We start from the raw sequence: 18,908 nt of genomic DNA, 5'->3' as shown, positions 1-18,908 counted from the left end.
ATAAATCCTGGCAGCACAGCATAATTGTATTTACCTAGCAAGACATTTTAGTTTGGAACTTTGTTTGGAACTGAAATCCTTGCAAGAAGGTGTATTGGCTTCGAGAAAAGAACATGCTTGCAAAAATAATCCATCGGTCCCTCCACTCAATAACAATGCTTTCATCTCCTACCACTTTATTTTATACTCTATCTGGAAATATGAGAATATTTTTTTACCAGGCAGCCTATATATTTTTTCCGCGTGAAAAATTGGATTCATCATTTCCATGCAACTGCATCAATCTCATCTCTGGCTGACTTATATAGCTCAAGCCTTTTGGCTATGGTCTCTCTCTTTCCCATGAGAGCGGGATCCTCATCGAGCATTTTCCCCAGCTCCTCCTTCTGTACATTCATAGATAGTATGACATTTTGTTACATAGAAATGTCAGGGAGCCAGGATTTTTATTAAACAGTTCAAAATTCTTAGTTAAACACAGGAGGAAGCCGAAGGAAATTCAACATCTGCTATATATATACATAAAAATACTTTACCTCTCTCCTTCCGATTTGCGAATAGAAATGATTTAACAATGACTTCCTTGCTTCTCTGACTTGACAGAAGACAACTGCCTTAGGAATAGTATTCCTCAAGGTTTCACAGACCATATTTATATAAGCAGAGACATTTGATCCTGTTGCATATGAAGCAACAAAATTTAGACACATTTTCTGTAAGTCACGTTTATTCGACCTCAGTTGACAAGTAAGCACTCCAACTTTGAGAGTGCATAGCTAGACACCTCAACTTTGTCTCAACACTCCAATTCGTCCCCACTATGTCCAACGCTGACGTGCCATATAAATTTTGGAGGTGGTGTAGATGATCATTTTGTAACTGACACAATGGAGACGAGTTGAAGTGTCTAGATGTGCATATTCAAAGTTGGAGTCAGCTGAGACCAAGTTTGAGTGTTTGTTTATGTATTATGTTAATAGAAAATGTTCCTCAAGATTTCATTCATTTCACAAAAAAAATAATTATCGGTTGAATGAAAAATGCAAGCGATATGATACTTGCCGATTCTCCTTAGATGATTATCTGAATACCGGTCTACGTTTGAAGCTGCTTGCGCCTGCGCCTTCTCCTGTGCCTGTGTTTGGTTTGCAGGCAGTTTTTCTGGTTCAGTCTGAAGCTTCCTAAAGAATTCAACTGTCAGGTAAGAAGACTCCATCTCTACTAGCCGTGAAACTGTCTTTCGACTTTCATCACGAAATCTGTCAAGAGCATCATTTGCTGCTGCTGCAATATCAGATTGAAGTGACGGAAAACGCTTCAATTCCTGCATAGGGATTCTACGTTAGAACTATTATCGTTCTTTCTTTAATGTCACCTTCATGCTTCATAAAAGATGGATGGATGGGCAAAAGATCCAATTGTAGAATATTACCAGTTTCAAAAAAAAAAAAAAAGATCCAATTGTAGAAACTACCCTTTAGATTCTTAGTTAACATAAGCACAATTCGAATAATTAATAAGTACTTCTTCCGTTTTAATTTGTTTGTCTGACTTTGACTTGACACGAAGTTTAAGAAAGTAAAGAATACTTTTAAATCTTGTAGACTTAAACTAAAGATACGTAGAATGTATCAAAATATCTTTAATCTCGTGATCTTAAACATGTTATGTGGAAAGTTAGAGTTAAGGAGCTGCCGAAGAGACATTCTTCTTTTAACAGACTAAAAAGTAAAGTAAGACAAACTAATTGAAACGGAGGGAATCATGTGGGAAGAAGAACATAATTCCACTCATCGGAGAAATGTTTACAAGAAGACCCTCTCCTTTACCTGTGTTTCTGCAAGTGACTTCCTCACAAGTTCTTTCAGAATGACATGCACCTGTAAATAAATAATTTAGCATTCATAGGTACAGACCGCGATAGAAACATAAATTAAGCTCGTTGAACCAAGTATCCATCATCTTCTGTGAAGAGAAAATTATATGTATGTGTCTGTTATTTCTTGTCCTTCGATTTCTGTTACTATCTTTAAGGACTTTTTTCCTTGAGAGAACATATATTTACACTTAACGAGACAAGCATTTGAAACGGAGAACTAAAACTTAAAGGAACTTTACTGCATCAACTGAGGCTTCAGCAGGGCCTTTGAAGAAGCCAAGAGATCCATCGATTAGCCTTCTGTAACCTTGTTCAGGAGCAATCAAGTGAGGCTGGTATCCATCTGCCTCGGAAATAACCTTTTTGACATTACTGGTTGAAAGATGACGATCAAACGGAAGCTTCTTAAGAGCAGCTGGTAGCTGATGATCAAAGACACCATATATTCTATCACCACCTGGCCTCCTGAGAAAAAATAGAAATAGCAGCTAGCTAGTAAGAAAACTACCAGTTAGAATCTCGTTACACCCTCGAAACTAACCATTTTCTAACAAAGATCGATAGACAGAACGAGTGAATGAAGTTAAGCATTACCCTCCTTCCAGATGTTCCCTAAATATTCTATCGAATGCACGACACATTTCCAAGATTGTGTATAGTTGTGCCTGTAGAAAGAAACAACTACTTCAAGTTAATAAAGAAGATAAGTACCTCCAGGTTAATTACCATTCTCCCTCCGTCTCAATTTCTTTGATTGGTTTTAACTTGACACGGAGTATAAGAAAGTAAAGAAGACTTTTGAATCTTTGAAACATACTAATAAGGAAAGTAAGACAAATAAACTGAAACGGAGGGAGTACTGTTCATTACCCCTCCATCTACACCAACAGGGCGGCCAATTCGGTCTAACTCGGCATTAAGCTCATCAATTGTCTTGTTTATTAGAGCAATAATGCTTGGTATTCTCTGTCTTATCACAGTCTCCAAGTGCTAAATTTCATAAAGGAGAAAGCAAGAAGTTAATAACGCCATAACAGTAATACGGGGGATTTTAAATTGGCATAATACATCAACAAACACTCAAACTTGGCCTCAGTTGGCAAGTAAGCACTTCAACTTTGAGAGTATACATCTAGACACCTCAACTGACAACTAAACACTCCAACTCGTTCCCGTTGTGTCTTGTGGACACCTGACACTGAAGTGACGCATAATTTTGTGGAGTTGTCTAGATGATCATTTTGTAAGTTGGAGTGTTCAACTGATACATTGGAGACGAGTTGAGGTGTCTAGATGTGCATACTCCAGCGGAGGCAGAGGTCGTCAAATTTGATTCCTTTTGAATTCTTAAACCAAATGGAAATATTTGTAAGCCAAAAAAGGGGAAACCAACCTTGGATAAAAGTTTTGCAAGATATTCAGCTCCCATTTTATGAGCAAGATGTCCATATTCAGGACTTGACTCAAAGTATTCCAGCTCCTTTCGACGAGCAGCCATCATATCGACACTCTTGTTGATATCAGCCTGTGAACGGTTGACGACTCCAACCCATGGATGTTGGAGCTTATATGATCGACCTTCGAGTACCTTAAACATCAATAAATAAGTCAATAACATATCAACAATAAGTTTTTCAAGGATCATAGTTCTTGAGCAACTTTCGAAAAAAGGAATCAATCATACATCCAAGGCATTGGTTCCCTGATCCATCAGATCAAGTTTCGTTATAACTCCAAACGTTCTTTCACCTGAAATATGAAATGAAACATATACATACAATCAGATAATTCGATGTACACTCGATTTTGCAAAATTAGTATATCTCACTATAGTACCTGAAGGATCAACTTCTCTTGCAAGCTTTATTGCATCAGAAGTTGCAATATCTTGATTGGCAGGAGAAATAGCCAATATAATGCAATTGGGCTACCACAAACAATACGTTAACACTGGTTATAGACAGTGGCAGAGCCAAAATTTTCACTAAAGGGGATGTAGAGACTTACTTTTTCCACGTAAGAGCGGACCATCATTTCAATATCTTCAACAATGCTATCTGGTTGTCCCTCTGCACAGTTCAAGATTCATCGTTTTCAGTTTCGTTAACAGTGAAATAACACAGCAGCACAAGAAGATTGGCTAGCTCCTTTTCTATACCTATAGGAAAATAGTGATTTCGTGCTCACCTACAGCAACCTTCGTCAATCCAGGAAGATCGATGAGTGTTAAATCTACCACTGTAAGACAAACCATACACTCGATAGTCATTAAAGATTATCGAACAGAGAAGGATAGAACGATATGACTCATAATGGCGAGTCATATCGTTAGAGAAGATGGAAATGATGAAGAACACATACCATTAGGAGAAAAAATGCTCAGGTGAATTGGAACATTTGAGATTTGCTTGCTCTTCCCTGTTATGCGGTCCGTCTCATCTGCTATCTCTTGACGTACCGCAGCTGCATTAGCAAACATCGAATTTCAACAGTGGCGGAGCCAGGATTCCTCATGATGTTAACAACAGTGACGGAGCCAGGATTTTTACTAAAAGGGTTCAAAATATAAAGAGGTAACACGCGGAGAAACCAAATGAATTCAACATCTACTGTATAAATGTAAAGTGTAGACAAGACCTTACCCCTAACATTATAGTTACAGGGTCAATCGAAACCATAACTTTTGACAATGATAAAAGAAAGTAAGTTTCTTATAATATCAAACTAACCAAACTCGGGAAACTTCTTTTTCGGAGCGTGCAGAAACTCCGCGTATTCAGCCCCTCCATCGGTCTTATGGAGTTGAAGAACCAACGGCCTCCTCGTGACGATGCCTTTCAAATTTCAAAAGAAAAAACTAAATTAAAACAAGTATAAAGGGAAATGTCAGACAAGAGGGAGTTGTTCGGATGTTAAGCACATCAAATCATAGATATATATGATTCATATAGCAACGTCATTTAGTTTGAGACTGAGAGCGGCATAATACATTGATAATAGACACCTTAACTCGGCCTCAACTAACAACTAGACACTCCAACTTTGAGGATGCACATCTAGACACCTCCAACTTGTCTGAACACTCCAACTAACAAATGATCATCTAGTCACCTCCAAAATTTATGTGTCATGTCCGCATCAGGTGTCCATGAGACACAGTACGGACGAGTTGAGGTGTGTACATGTGCATTCTCAAAGTTGAAGTGTTCAACTATCGGTTGAGGCCAGGTTAAAGTTGTCTACAAGTTACTCATTTTTCAAAAACTTTCGACACATAAAAAGCTGTGATTCCAAAAAAAAATAAAATCAAAATTGTAAAATTACCTGATCCACGAGGCAGGAAATCTCTACCTACAACGCTTTCCAACACCGATGATTTTCCAGAACTCTGATAATCAGAAAATAAAACATCCCCCTCAAAAATATGTAACATTTTTGTTATAATGTAGAGATTCATATTATAGATTTCAATTCAAGACTTGAAGTTTACGGGTTCTGGAGACACTTTGCTTGCCACTAACCCATTTATGCTACTAGATTTGCAAGTTAGTATATGTACATATACTTAGTGCATTTCTGAACATATAAATAAGGTTAGTCTAAGACTAGTGATTCTACAAATGGATTCAATTGAACCCATCATTTTCGACGCAGAACACAAATATACATGAAAAATCACTAAAATTTATTTTTTAAAGAAACATCATACGACCACATAATTTCAAAAACGTAAAGTGTGTTCTGTGATAACCACTACTAGAAAACAACAACGGACAAAAATTTCATAGTTGAACAAAAAAGCTTACATACTAATCTCATTTAGCTATAAATTAACGATAAATTTCGTAACTAATTCCTTTTTTTTCTCATAGTGAAAAACTCATAAAATTAAATCCTGAATCCATGTCTCTGATATTCATAGATTGATACACGTAACATAGAAATTGATCAGTAAGTACTTTTTCATCCTTAACCATATGCTTCACACATTCTGATTCTAGTCAGAGTTTCCAGACTTCCCAGCATGAATTCATATTTAGTTTCAGATACCAAAAACATGACATGATGGGAAGTACAGTTTCGTCCTTAACCAGATATTTCGGACTTCCAGGCACGAATCCAAATTTAGTTACAGATACCAAAAACAGGACAAGATGAGAAAATGAAAAAACACATAAAAATGAATACTAACCTGGCCACCAACGACGGCGACGGTAGGAAGAGCTTCCCAAAGGGACATTCCTTCACCTCCATGATCTCCTAAAATAGTACAAGCACGTTGAATTCTATTCACCAATCCGATTAAGCTTTCGAGGGTCGCCATTGATGCACCCCTTTATTTTATTTTAATTTTTTTGAAATTGAGAATTGAAAAAATGGAGTTGTTTGAATAAACTAATTTTGATCTGGAAGAGAAAAATGAGCTGGGAATTAGCAAAGACGAAGGGATGAGAGATAACCAGAATAACGGTTTTATAAATTTAATTAATACAATTTTTAAAAAGAAAATAAAAAACATATATTAAGTATTATATATATTCATTCTGTTTCAATTTACGTGTTTCGTATTTTTTGTTTTTTTTTAAAGTTGTTTTGTCAAAATTTTTAAAATCTATTTATTTTGAAAAATCCAAGAGAAAAAAGGAGGGGAGATTTGTCTACTCACTTAAAATCGTTCGTGATCCCCACTTCACAAATAGTCATATAGTCGAATAGTTGAGTTAGATAAGGGATAACGATCGAACTATCAAAGAATTAAGAGTTCTTACAAGCAATACCAAGTTAAAACCAGACAAACAAATTGAAACGTAACTGATGAATTATGAATATATAGCATAGTCTTCACAAGAAAGCAAATGAAACATACAAAGAGAAATAAATACAAAGCAAATTACAACAATCCATGGACTCAATCTTTCTTCTTATTTTTTTCATTTGAGGAAAAGTTGAACCATGGTATCCACACAAATGTATTCTTTTGGTAGAGCTTATATGCATCAGCTCTATAGTTTTGTCTAACCATTTTCTTCTCAACAAGCATAGTGACATATCCCAAACAAATGCTATTTATAAGTGCACCAATAAAGATCCAATTTTGGCCCAAATTCCATCCAAATAAGGCCAATCCCCACCACCACAATTGCTCACCTAAGTAATTTGGATGTCTTGAGTAACACCAAAGGCCTTTGTCAAGAATTGGAACCATTGGCTGGCCAAGTTGTTGAAGTTTCTGATTTTTGGTGATGAAATTGTGGAGCTCTGTATCCGCGTAAAAGGCGATTGTAACGCCAGATAAGCAGATGGCAATGGCAACGAAATCCAAAAAAATCAATGGCTTATCAACTGAATGGACAATATATAGAGGAAGACATATCCCCATCTGTAAAACCTGCAAGCAGCAGAGCCAAAATTTTCATTAAGGAGATTCAAAATATAAAGAAAGTCGAGTAGATTCAACACTATTGTTATATAAATTTTGGACGAAAGAGGATTTAAATATTTTTTGAAAAATATAACACTACTATATATGATTTCGGGAGGGGACCATGGGTTCATGTGAACCCGAGGACCTCCTCCTGTATATGCCCCTGACTCTAAAAACCTCGCACCTCGAGAACTAGACATCTAAAGCATGGACAACATGACGTTGAATAAACCGAGAATATGAAGTGGTCTGAATCTGATGCTATGTTAGATGAAACCACATGGAGTACAACGACCAAGGGTCTCCCAGACCATTCCGCTTTTTTTTTTTCAAACTTAGACATGACTTATAGCTATTTCAATTTAATTACTAGGTTTTTCACAAATCACATAAAAAAAGGGTGTACACATGAGTGTACTGTCACAAGTAGAGTCTGAGGAGGGTAGAATATACGCAGTCTGCAAGCGTAACTTAAAATATACCTGTTGAGAGAGATAAATAGCAAAGAAAGAGATCCACCACCAATTTTTTCCATATTGGTTACTCATATCTGTATATCTCCAATCTTGTTTAACTCCCAACTGCCAATTTTCCCTTCTGAAGTAGCTATGAATCATCCTAATACTCCAAATCCATGTCAAAATTGTCACAATCCATGACCTCAATTGATTGTATTGTGCCATGGGAAGATTGGCATAGAAATGTAACAACATTACTGGAATAACCATCCAGTACAAACCTATCATCTGCCAAAATCAAAATGTGTGTTAATCAACTTCGTCTCAATTCCAAATAAGTTGTACAAGCGGAACTACCTTAGATGAAGGGTGGTTCAGTGCACATCCTTTGCCGAAAAATTATGTTAGTGTACATAAATAAAATATTAGTTATTATGACTGTACATTTAATTTTGCACACCTTTCACCGAATCTATTATGACTATATTTAATTTTGCACACCTTTCACCGAATTTCTGGCTCCGACACTGGCTATTAAGTTGGAAGAGTACATGAAGAAAACTATGTGCATTTCTACTGTTAGGCATGCATGCCAACAAAGTCGCATATACATAATTGAAGAGATTAGGAAACTATACACTTATTGGGTGAGACTTTTTAGGAAAAATCGTGTCAATTTGGCCCAAAACGAATAATATTAAGTTGGTTTATTAGTAGCCTATTAAGTCAACCTTTTGGAAAGTCAAAAGGTTTTTTTTTTACAAGACCTTGATGAAGCCACAAAGTGTTGCTCTAATATATGCAAAAATCCTTCTCAAATCGATTAGCAAAACACAAATTGCTACTTTCTAAAAATAATAATTCAAAAAGCACTTCTAACCAAAAAAACAATTAAGATTTTGGAAGTTTGACCAGACAAACTATAATAATATAAGTTCATTGCATTTCAGGTAAAATTCAAAAATAACTACTTATTAGTCCCTATAAATAAAGAGATAAGTTTCAACTTCAAAATCTATGATCATACAAGATTTAAATCTATATTGATTTTGAGAAAAATTTAGACTTCTTGCAACAAATGTCTTATACAACTTTCAATTTAAAAGTTTTCTTAAAAGAATTTTTTAAAACTAAATTCATCAAAGTAAAAGATGAAAGAGTATTATAGTTACCCAATGAAGGTTTGATTGAAGAAGAGCAATAAACCAAAAGAGGACATTAACATTGAGGAAAAACATGATATTTGCAAGTAAAATTGGATGGTTATTGCACCAATTCCACAATGAGTTGTGATCTTCATTGTGTATATTATGAAGGAAACAAAGGTAGAAAAGAATACAAGGAAAAGTGGCTAAAAATGCAATCAACCCATTCTTGAAGTTGCTTAGAGTAGCCATATTGTTATATTTCACTATGTTGTTTGTGAATTATAATGTGAGGTTCTAATTTATAAAGGATTCTAAAAGTCACACCTCCATTTTTATATGGTAGAGTACATTTTTTTCCCTTTTTTTTCTTCTAAAAATGATCAATACTTTCACATAATTAAAGTAGAAAAGGTCTTCTTTTTTAATTTGAAAACTATTAAATTTTAAACTTATTATCATTTTATCTTAAATATGATGATCTTATAGCAAAAGGGGGATACTTTACATTGTCCATTAATTGTACTATATTTCTATTTTTTGTTTTTTTACACGATGTCTGATATTCGTACTGTGATTTTTGACAAAATTTTAATTTGTGCATTGCAATGCCTGTTTCTAGAAACGATACTCCAATTAAGAATAAAGAGATCTCAATCATCTCATTATCAAATATTTTAAGACTTAATTACCTATAGATATTCTTTGAATAAACTTATAGTAATAGTATAAAAATTATTTAAACACGTCTGACAGTGTCTATAATTTATAAACTTGAAATCGATGCTCTAATTAAGAATAAAGAGATTTCAACCATGTTATCACATATTTCAAGGAGGTTTAATTACAAATAAATATTCTTTCTATGATTTTATAGTAATAGTGTAAAAAATTATTTAAACTACGATGTATAAAAAAATTAATTTTTTTTAAAAATTCTTAATTAAAGAAAAAATGTATAATCATTGATGTCTTCACTACAAACACAAATAGTTACTAATAGAAAATTAACCACATAAGTCATTATTAGAAGTGCCCATGCAAATCCACATTATTGTCCAAATCAAATTTAATAATTATGATTATACTATTCTAATGGTGGAGTTAATGATTATTATTGTAGCCCACATTAGTGTTGTTAATCATTTGCAAGAATCACACCTTACCTTGCACTCATAGCCAAAAGTGTATATATAGGTCCCCTCTAAACGGCTGTCCATGGTCCCCTCTAAAAAGAATTTTTTTTAAAGGAAAAATTAAAGAAATCTCACCTTTTAGTTTACTTATTACCATTATTTCCTATAAGTTTTACAAATTTCCAAAATTCCTCATTTTCGCGCATCAAATTAATATATTAGCGCTTATATTATTGTATCTCGCGCATCAGATTTATGTATCAACACTTATCTTATTGTATCAGAGCTATATAAGTGCTGATACATGCGCGGGATACAATAATATAAGTGTTGATACATTAATTTGATGCGCGAGATACAATAATATAAGTGCTGATACATTAATTTGATGCGCGAGATACAATAATATAAGTGTTGATACACTAATCTGATGCGCGAAAATGAGGGATTTCTGTAATTATAAACTTTTAAGGGATAAATTGTAATTTTGCCTTTAAAGTATGTGATTTCTGTAATTTGCCTTTTTTTTTAACGATCGTCCATCCTATGTTCGATATTTGCTTTAGATTTTAATTAATTCAAATTTATTTATTGAAAAATCTCACTTTGAGTTGTAAAGTGTTCTCTGTCAAGTACATTGGCGTGCAAGAATTTTTTCCTAGCGTGTCAACATTTGAAGAAGTGAACTAATTTTATATCGCTTAATATTATTTATATATACATATATAGAAGGGGGATCAATGAAGAGGAATTACATTATACTGCTTGAGGCAAGGTATATTCAGCTCTGTTATAAAAAATGCTTTCATTTTCAAAGGTCGAATTTAAAAGCTAATTAAGAATGTAAATATACTTATTACATTCACCAACAAGTTATTTGTTTTATGAGAAAACTTTACATATAACTTTCATGAAATTATGACGTGAATCAATAAATACACTCTAGGTATAAGAAAAATTGTGGCAGGAAGTGTTTTTTCTTTAACCATTCATAATACGAATCTGAATTAGTGAGCCTTAAAATAAAGGTACCACACTCAAATAAATCTTCCTAAAATATTCTTATTCCTCTCTTAATCATATATTTCTGCTTTCTTGTTGATTTATATTTAACTTTAGAGATTGATTCTATAATCTTAATATATAGCATATGGTGGAAATCATGAGTCTATGGCTATTGATGCTGGTTTAACGGCTTATATGATTAATTATTATTATATGTTAGGGCTTCTAGAAAGGTCCACAATTGAGAATCCAAAGGTTTTTTGGTTATTTTTCTTTAATTTAAGTTATCTTTGAGACTTCGATCTTCAAATATATATATTTTTGTGAAATTTTGTTATAAAAAGATTTTGTTCCTAGAAACTCTATAATTATTAATTATAACTCTAAGATCATCATTACTTGTTTTAGATCTTTAGAAAAAACATACCAAATAACTTATTGGTAACTATTTTAGACAATATCTTACTCTTTTATTCTCGATGCATCACGAGCTTTATTTTATTATTGTGTTTTGCATTTTGTCATGACTCCGCCTCTATACGAAAGTTGTTGAATTGTCTTCTTGGTATTTTCAACGTCTCAAAATAAAAATGTTCGAACTTCTTATATTGAGATTTGTCCAATAAATGCAAGAAGAAGAAGGACTACAAGCTAAATGTTATATACTTAGCTAATGTTGGCTATATTTTAAACAAGGAAGCCGTAAAAGTGGCTGCCTCGTATCAATTCTGCTCTATAAGGGATTTGGGCTGAGCCTGGTCCATCCGTTCATAAAAATAAGGAAAATAATAGGCCCAGTGAATTTTTCTAACCGTATAATTCAAAAATGAGGATGTTCGGGAAGGTGAGAGTGGCCTTCTTGGTGGATAAGATGAGGGAAGTGCTACTGAGTTTGAATATGTGAAGAGGAAATACATAGATGCACCAGTGAGGAGGTGTGAGCGGTAAGAGGTTGGTTATAGTTATAGAGGGTACGAGGAGAGGCCGCCACTGGAGAGGTTGGTTATAGAGGGTACGAGGAGAGACCGAAGTAGTATTAGGGAGAGGTAATAAGACAGGATATTATGCAACTTTAGGTTAGTGAGGACATGACAATAAATAGAAGGGTGTGGATGAAGGACACGTATTAGAATAGAAGGTTAGTAGATAGTGTAGCATTGTCTTGTCTTGCTTATGGTGGTTGGTGTTTGTCATTGTACTAATTTGTTTTATTGTAGTTCTTATTTTTGACATTTACCATTGTTTATTCTTGTTTTCAATAATCTATGATAGTATGTTGTTTACTGATTATCACACTAGTTTGTTGTTGTCTTTGCTCCATTCTGATAAACTTTGCATTGTTTTCTTGTTACTTGCAATATTTTCTTCATTGTCTCCGAACCCTACTTGTGAAATATTCATTAGGTACATAATCCCTTTTTTTTTTAAATGACTCTTTACTTCCTTCACCTTAATACCCACTCAAAATTAACCCAAACAAATTAGGGAATATGTTTTAAAATGATCAATCATTGTTTTGGCTATGGCAAATAATTATCCAAAGGGAAAATCAACTTTATTCAAATTAAAGCGGAAATTCCAATACCACATAAAGGTCACTTGCACTTTTGCCCTTATTCTATCCAACTCTTTAATCTAACCCTCTCATAACAAAAAATAAACAGAGCATAAATTTCTATTTTTCTATCATAATATTCAATAAATTATGTTTCAACATGACTTTAATTTCCAAAAAAACTTACGTCACACTACGCCTAAGAGACTTGAACCCAAAACCTCTGATTATGGAAAAAGAAATATTTATCGCTCTACCGCAACCTAATTGATAGGCATAAGCTTAGTTGCTAAAAAGTAAAAGTTAAAAGACCAATTCCTGCAATTTTATGAAATGTTTTTTTTTTTTAAAGCATATCTTAAATTGGACTCAAGGAATTGGAAGCACATGAAATAGACTGACACAAAGTGATTTCAGCATCATTACTACATGGGTTTATTTGCCATGTCTTTGACCAAGTAACCATAACCATGTGCTTCCTCTGACATAGATTATGCTCTACACAACTAACTCCATAACCCATTAGGAGTGACGTTTAAGAAAGCAAACAAAAACAGCCTAGGTCCCCCCAACTTAACTTACAAAAGAATCACAAAGTCTCACGTTCAAATGCAACAAGTTTTAAAGATGGGAGGTCAGAAGTACATTGCAAATCGGTCTTCTTCATTACCATAGAATTAATCAAGGTGCACACAAACAGACGTTAACAAAAAAGAAAAGGCAATTGGTCCACTTACAGGAGCTGCCCCCTATGCACACTCATGCCAAGAATTGAAGTCATTAGGATATCAAAAACTCAAACATCTCAGGCACTACAAGGAATGAGGAGGTAGATAAGTACTAAATCAATTTTAAAGATTCAAATAGTTCAGAAAAACAAAAAAAAAAAAAACAATTATATAACACAAATACTCTAATAAAAATATCTTGGATAGTAAAGATCAGAAGGGGAAAAAAATAATCATCCTTTTCTGATTACAAGAATATAGACAAACAGGAATCAATAACATATCATCACAATTAAGCTGCAGATTACAAATATAGACTGCAAACAAGTTGAGAAAAAAGTGTATAGAGCAAAGTAAATGCCAAGAGCTACCTATACAACCACACCACCACTGCCACTCAAGCTGTTTGGCAAAAAAGTTAGCTCAACTTTGATAACTTGAGTACCTTTCCAAGCTGATATCTAAGCAGAAGGGGATCATAGTCAAAGTCAGAAGCACACCACATTTCATCTACCGGCCTTTTCCAGTGTTTGGATAGACTTCGATCATAGTCATTGGCATGCTTTGTTACAATTTTACAATAAACCATTAGTGGAAAATAGTAGAGTTGTCAAGTAGACTAGGAATACAGCAAGTCTATGCAGAATATCTTCTCAGAGCTGTAGTAGTCGGGGTTTCCTCGTATTGTTATTGAATGTTGCGTGTTAACCCACTTCGAGCTACATTTCTGCAGATAATACAATGTGATTTGAAGTGAGAAAAAGCAGTTGATGGAACAAAGGAATCAAGAAGAACACAATTAAACTGAAGCAGATTTTCGGAAATGGTGTCAAATTGGAATGTCGGGTCAAGCTTGGACGAGTTAAAATAGAATGTCAATGAAAGGATTATTAACCAACTCACCCCAATTTGATTGGACCCAAAAAAAAGAAGATTGGATCTAGATAGGTTTAATAGTGGTCATATACAAGCAACCCCCAAAATTATATTTCCATTTGTTTGTTTTCCCAAGTAGTAGCTATACAATTGAATTGTTAAAAATGATCAATTGTGAAATAAAGTAAAATTATGTCCTACAATTGAAACCTCTCTAACAGATTCATTGGGGAGATGGCAAGCAGAAAAGGGGGTACTAACATAGAATTGTGTTAAATGAAAACTAAAGGCATACCTTCCTGGAGGCAGCTGAGAACTGCTCACTGGACCCTTTGAATTTCCAAATCTTTTGGCTCTATTCTCTTGGTCTTTCTCGACACGCATGGCAGACACCTCCTTCTCCATGGCAGCAACCTCCCTTCTCATTTTTTTAGCCTCAACCTCCATGGCTTTTGTTAAAGTCTCTACTTTCTTAGCTAACATCTGAATTACAACGACAACAGTCAATCATAGCAGAATGTCATTAGTGAACAAAGTCATAGTATAGCTGAGCAATCAATCTAACCTCAATGGCATCATCCTTGTCTTTAAGACTTTGATCCTTCTCATTGCCTGCTTTCCTCAAAGCAATTACTTCCTTTTGCAGCAAATCATATAATATTCCAGGTATGGTATCTTCTCTTTCTGTCACAGGTGTGTCATTGCTTTTTTCAACTTGACTTGCTTTCCAGGAACTATTCTCAGTCTCATTGTCTTTGGTTCCATCACACGACTTGCTGCTGTTGAAATTTGGACCTGTACCATTCAGAAGGTTTTTTCCCCTGTCCAGTGACCTTGAGCCACCATCAAACGACTTTGATGTCCCTTTAGCATTCTTCAGCACTGTGCTAGACCCAGAAGATCTAAGCTGAAATGATGGTGATCTCTTTGGTAAAAAGCCATTATAGGTTAATTTGGAGATGTTTTCAGCGCCTCCCAGTGATTGCCGGCGTGAAGGACCATTGCTTGAACTTCTACCATCTGGTGTACTGCGAGTAGCTGAGCTGGATGATCTTAATGTCTCTTCAAGGACCTTAAGCCTCAGTTGATATCTCTCCTGAGGAAAATGAACGACTTCAAGTTATAACCAAATTGGGACAGACGCATAAAATCACACCCATTTATTGGACTGAATTATTACTTTTAACATGGCTTCTGATTTAGCAGCTCGTTCAGTGACAGCGAGCTTGTCACGCAATGTTTGCATCTCACCCTGTAGCATAAGATTTTGGAACACACTCATTAAACTACATAAACAAAATGCAGTACGTTCTATCAAGACAACAGAGCATACTATCTCATAGTGATCAAGTGATATCACTGTACCTGCAAAAACCTCCTTTCTTCAAGCCATTGTTTCACAGGCATTACTTTATCATTGGCATCTTTCCACTCATTAGCAACCACAGTTGCTACCCTATTAGCTGTTACCTTGGCACGTGCCAGTTCTCGATCAAGAGTTTTTCTTTCTTCCTGGAAATAGATAAATATAAACACTCCTGCACTTAATTTTGTCCATATACTAACTGTTTTAGAGTATAATTCAGAAAAGTCTAGCTAGGATAGATTACATTCATCTCTTGAACTTTCCGTTGATAATCCCGGACAGCATTAGCAGCTGCACCACCAGCAAGAACAGCCTCCTCAAGCTCACGTACTGTTTGGGTAAGCTTTTCAACCTCTGCAACCTTTTGGCGATGCATTCTGTCCAATATTTTATTTTCTTCCTGATGTATGTTTGTAATAGAAACAAGATTAGTAAAAAGGAGTATTGATTATTAAAAACTAAAAGGAGAGAATGCTGCAATGTTCAGATCAACAGAAACATCAGCCCTGTGATCAGCATACCTGGCATATTTCTATCTGTTTCATCAGCTCTTGGTTCTTGTTCTGAAGGTCATCCACCATAGAAGCTTTCGCTAATGCTGACTGCACAGTTCTCTCAGCATCAAGTAAAGCTGCCTCTTTCGACTTTGTAAGACGATCCAGTGCTTTATTATCATCTTGCAGCTTTGCAATCTGCACAGAAGGAAGGTGAAAAAATAAGAAAATCTATGAAGTTGAACTTTTTACCTAACCACAGCCAGTTTTTAAATACATGCACACACCTCCTGACGTGCGAGCTTGAGTTCAGCCTCCAAAGGTGCAAGGATGGCTTCAATAGGCGGCATATCATCATCTTTTTGGGCAGCATGGACCCTTCTAAGAGTGGCTTCTGCTGCAAATTGAGCTGCCATGGATGCTTTCTTCTCATCATTAATTTTCTTAATTTCAAGATTCTGCCAAGCAAGAAAATTATTTAACAGTTACAGAAAGCTTTAAAAAGAAAAAAAATTGACGAGAAAAGTTCGCATTAGTACCTTGCTTTCTAAAAGAGATTCTGTCAACTTAAGCTTCTCGTCGACCCTTGACAACTCATCCGTGAGCTAAAATAAGGACAAAATAGAAATCTACATCAGTTTTTCCTCTTCAACACTGATGAATAGCTTTACAATCATCAGACTAGCATTCATCAATCAAAATGCATGATTTGGTTCATAAGGCAAGACTAAAACTAGAGCTTTGTTGCCCAAAGCACAGCATAAATGCAGTGATAAAATCTAGACCTGCCTATCACCTAATAAGGGTAGACCACAGATTCCAACTATGAACATCAAAAGCCTTATTCTACTTCTATGATTTAGAAAGGAAAGTCGCAACATTCTCTTTTGGGAATATGCTGCACTCCCCATATAAAAAATGGATTGTGGAACATTACCAGATCATTACATACTGCACATGTACTTCCAATTCATATGGATGGCAAACAGAAATCTTCAAAGTAATGAGTTCAAATTAACTCTCAAACCAGAAGAATTTAGTATGTAGTCATTAAATTACTGCAAATTACATTTGTAAAAGATTTTGTTCAAAGCAATTTGGAATAAGACAAGTAGTACACCAATGGAGATTACTTCATCAGGGACACAACTGAGTCCAGACTCCAGAGTGATTATTCAAATCCTAAGATTTCTTATACCTTCTGATTTATGAACACCAACAAACAATTATCTATTTCCTAGTAATATGACAATCAAAGTCTTGCAATCTCCACTTAATACAACATAATACCCAGTGTAGTCCCACAAAGTGTGGTCTGGGGAGGGTAGAGTGTGCACAGACCTTACCCCTACCTCAGAGACAGAGAGGCTAGCTATATCTGATAGACCCTTTGCTCAAGAAAAAACAGTTCCACTTAATACATCAAGAACAGATAATTCATGTAGCCAATCCCAACAATCTATTAACACTTAATTGCTCGATAGATACATATTGTATCATATGCTTAACTAACATACAAGTCACTCTTATCTTGTATTGGACAATTTCAACTAAATTCATTAAGAAAGATACTCAAAAGAGAGAAAACAATTCAATTTCCTACTCCTTCCTTTTAATATCTCTCACAACACCCAAGGGTATGGCATAGTGGTCAATGACATGTGTTGAGAACCATGTCTCAGGTTCAAATCCCAAATCCCAACAGAGACAAAAAAACACTAAGTCATTTCTTCCATTGGTGGGAAGTGACAGGTATCCTATGTAATTAATCGAGCTGTGCGGAAGCTGGCACAAACACCACAATTATCAACAAAAAAAATGATCTTTTACACATTATGTGCTCGCATTGTGCTATAAAAGCAACACTCAACAGTAACAAGAGCAAAAAAAAGTAAATAGTGAAAACAGCAGAACCTCTTCAACAGCCTTTTCTCGTAATCTCTCGGATAACTTCAGTGCCTTGATCTCCGCTTGAGCTTCAGTCAATTCCCGGTCCTTGTCTACCAAAAAAAACACACTACATCAATCACAAAAACTCCAGAAAGCCAAAAAAAACTATTCACATCAAAAAACGACACCGTTTTAACACCAAATCAGCATTGGATCCAGCTACTATGACTAACCTCTGACTTCATTCTCAAGTCGATTGAGCTCCAATTTCACCGGATCCGAACCATGAAGAAGGTTAAAGAACTCATCCGCATCAAGGCTTGGCCTCATCACCGCCGTCTTCCTCCGCGAACTCTTCCCTTCCTTAAACGACGCCGACACTGTCAACGGCGTCGCCTCACGCACATTGCCTCCTCCACCGCCACCGACGCCGTTTTCTCCGGAACTGAACTCCGATAACTCGCCGGAAAACTCCGACATCTCCGTTCAACTTTTTTTACCTCTCTTCTGTCACATCCAATACACCAAAAATTTCTTCCACAGATTTATACCTACAAAAAAAAGTGTGTGTATATATATATATATAATTGTATAATTTTAGAGAGAGAAAGTGTGTGGAATGTTTAAGTTCAAAATGATACTAATAGTGAGTTTCTCTCACTAAAATACAGTGATTTGGGGAGTTTGTTTTTCTCTCTCTAGAAAATCTGATTAAGAGAGAGAGAGAGAGAGAGTGAGTGAGTTGTGTTTTAGCTGTGTTGATCTGAGATTTGAGTACACAAAATAATATTCATATATTTGGACTAGTGTGACTTTGAAATGCTATTTTTGAACTTAATTTTACTATATTACCCCTTTGTTATCGAAGAAATGATTTTCTAGTCTTTTACGAAAAAAAATATTTATATTTTTATGTAGGTATAAACATAAATGTACATTTTAACTCGACTT

At 35.1% G+C, this 18,908-nt stretch overlaps 3 protein-coding genes across 3 annotated transcripts; all 3 read right to left on the bottom strand.

The window, feature by feature from the left end:
- Window positions 1–216: 216 nt before the first annotated feature.
- LOC125813142 (phragmoplastin DRP1C) lies at window positions 217–6,265 on the bottom strand. The gene is made up of 16 exons (XM_049492630.1): window positions 6,072–6,265; window positions 5,204–5,267; window positions 4,609–4,713; window positions 4,241–4,342; window positions 4,067–4,117; window positions 3,887–3,948; window positions 3,716–3,806; window positions 3,564–3,628; window positions 3,273–3,467; window positions 2,750–2,869; window positions 2,474–2,544; window positions 2,119–2,344; window positions 1,830–1,880; window positions 1,063–1,324; window positions 537–676; window positions 217–386 (listed from the first exon to the last, which is right to left on the bottom strand). The coding sequence occupies exons 1-16, from the start codon at window positions 6,201–6,203 to the stop codon at window positions 261–263; spliced, it is 1,863 nt and encodes a 620-aa protein (XP_049348587.1). The 5' UTR covers window positions 6,204–6,265; the 3' UTR covers window positions 217–260.
- A 415-nt stretch (window positions 6,266–6,680) lies between these two features.
- On the bottom strand, window positions 6,681–9,193 carry LOC125813152 (uncharacterized protein C594.04c-like). The gene is made up of 3 exons (XM_049492642.1): window positions 8,935–9,193; window positions 7,787–8,050; window positions 6,681–7,268 (listed from the first exon to the last, which is right to left on the bottom strand). Exons 1-3 carry the CDS (start codon window positions 9,157–9,159, stop codon window positions 6,789–6,791), a joined length of 969 nt encoding a protein of 322 aa, XP_049348599.1. The 5' UTR covers window positions 9,160–9,193; the 3' UTR covers window positions 6,681–6,788.
- Window positions 9,194–13,554: 4,361 nt separating this feature from the next.
- LOC125813133 (microtubule-associated protein 70-2-like) lies at window positions 13,555–18,690 on the bottom strand. Its single transcript, XM_049492614.1, has 11 exons — window positions 18,191–18,690; window positions 17,982–18,067; window positions 16,607–16,672; window positions 16,355–16,525; window positions 16,095–16,265; window positions 15,818–15,973; window positions 15,573–15,719; window positions 15,388–15,459; window positions 14,773–15,303; window positions 14,503–14,690; window positions 13,555–14,058 (listed from the first exon to the last, which is right to left on the bottom strand). The coding sequence occupies exons 1-11, from the start codon at window positions 18,435–18,437 to the stop codon at window positions 14,019–14,021; spliced, it is 1,875 nt and encodes a 624-aa protein (XP_049348571.1). The 5' UTR covers window positions 18,438–18,690; the 3' UTR covers window positions 13,555–14,018.
- Between the last annotated feature and the right edge of the window lie 218 nt (window positions 18,691–18,908).

Source organism: Solanum verrucosum, unplaced genomic scaffold, assembly GCF_900185275.1.
Source record: "Solanum verrucosum unplaced genomic scaffold, falcon-dt-bn FXZP01000236.1, whole genome shotgun sequence".
Lineage (NCBI taxonomy): Eukaryota > Viridiplantae > Streptophyta > Magnoliopsida > Solanales > Solanaceae > Solanum > Solanum verrucosum.
This window is presented reverse-complemented; position numbering and strand designations above follow the sequence as displayed.

Coding starts and splice junctions, on each gene's coding strand:
- LOC125813142 (XM_049492630.1), bottom strand. CDS start 6,203: ATGGCGACCCTCGAAAGCTTAATCGGATTGGTGAATAGAATTCAACGT. Junction 4,714..5,203: donor TTTCCTGCCTCGTGGATCAG/GTAATTTTACAA, acceptor GAAATTTGAAAG/GCATCGTCACGAGGAGGCCG. Junction 3,468..3,563: donor AGGGAACCAATGCCTTGGAT/GTATGATTGATT, acceptor TTGATGTTTAAG/GTACTCGAAGGTCGATCATA.
- LOC125813152 (XM_049492642.1), bottom strand. CDS start 9,159: ATGGCTACTCTAAGCAACTTCAAGAATGGGTTGATTGCATTTTTAGCC. Junction 8,051..8,934: donor TTCAATCAAACCTTCATTGG/GTAACTATAATA, acceptor TGATTTTGGCAG/ATGATAGGTTTGTACTGGAT. Junction 7,269..7,786: donor CTATTTATCTCTCTCAACAG/GTATATTTTAAG, acceptor TGCTGCTTGCAG/GTTTTACAGATGGGGATATG.
- LOC125813133 (XM_049492614.1), bottom strand. CDS start 18,437: ATGTCGGAGTTTTCCGGCGAGTTATCGGAGTTCAGTTCCGGAGAAAAC. Junction 18,068..18,190: donor ACTTGAGAATGAAGTCAGAG/GTTAGTCATAGT, acceptor TTTTTTTGGTAG/ACAAGGACCGGGAATTGACT. Junction 15,974..16,094: donor AACAGATAGAAATATGCCAG/GTATGCTGATCA, acceptor AACATACATCAG/GAAGAAAATAAAATATTGGA.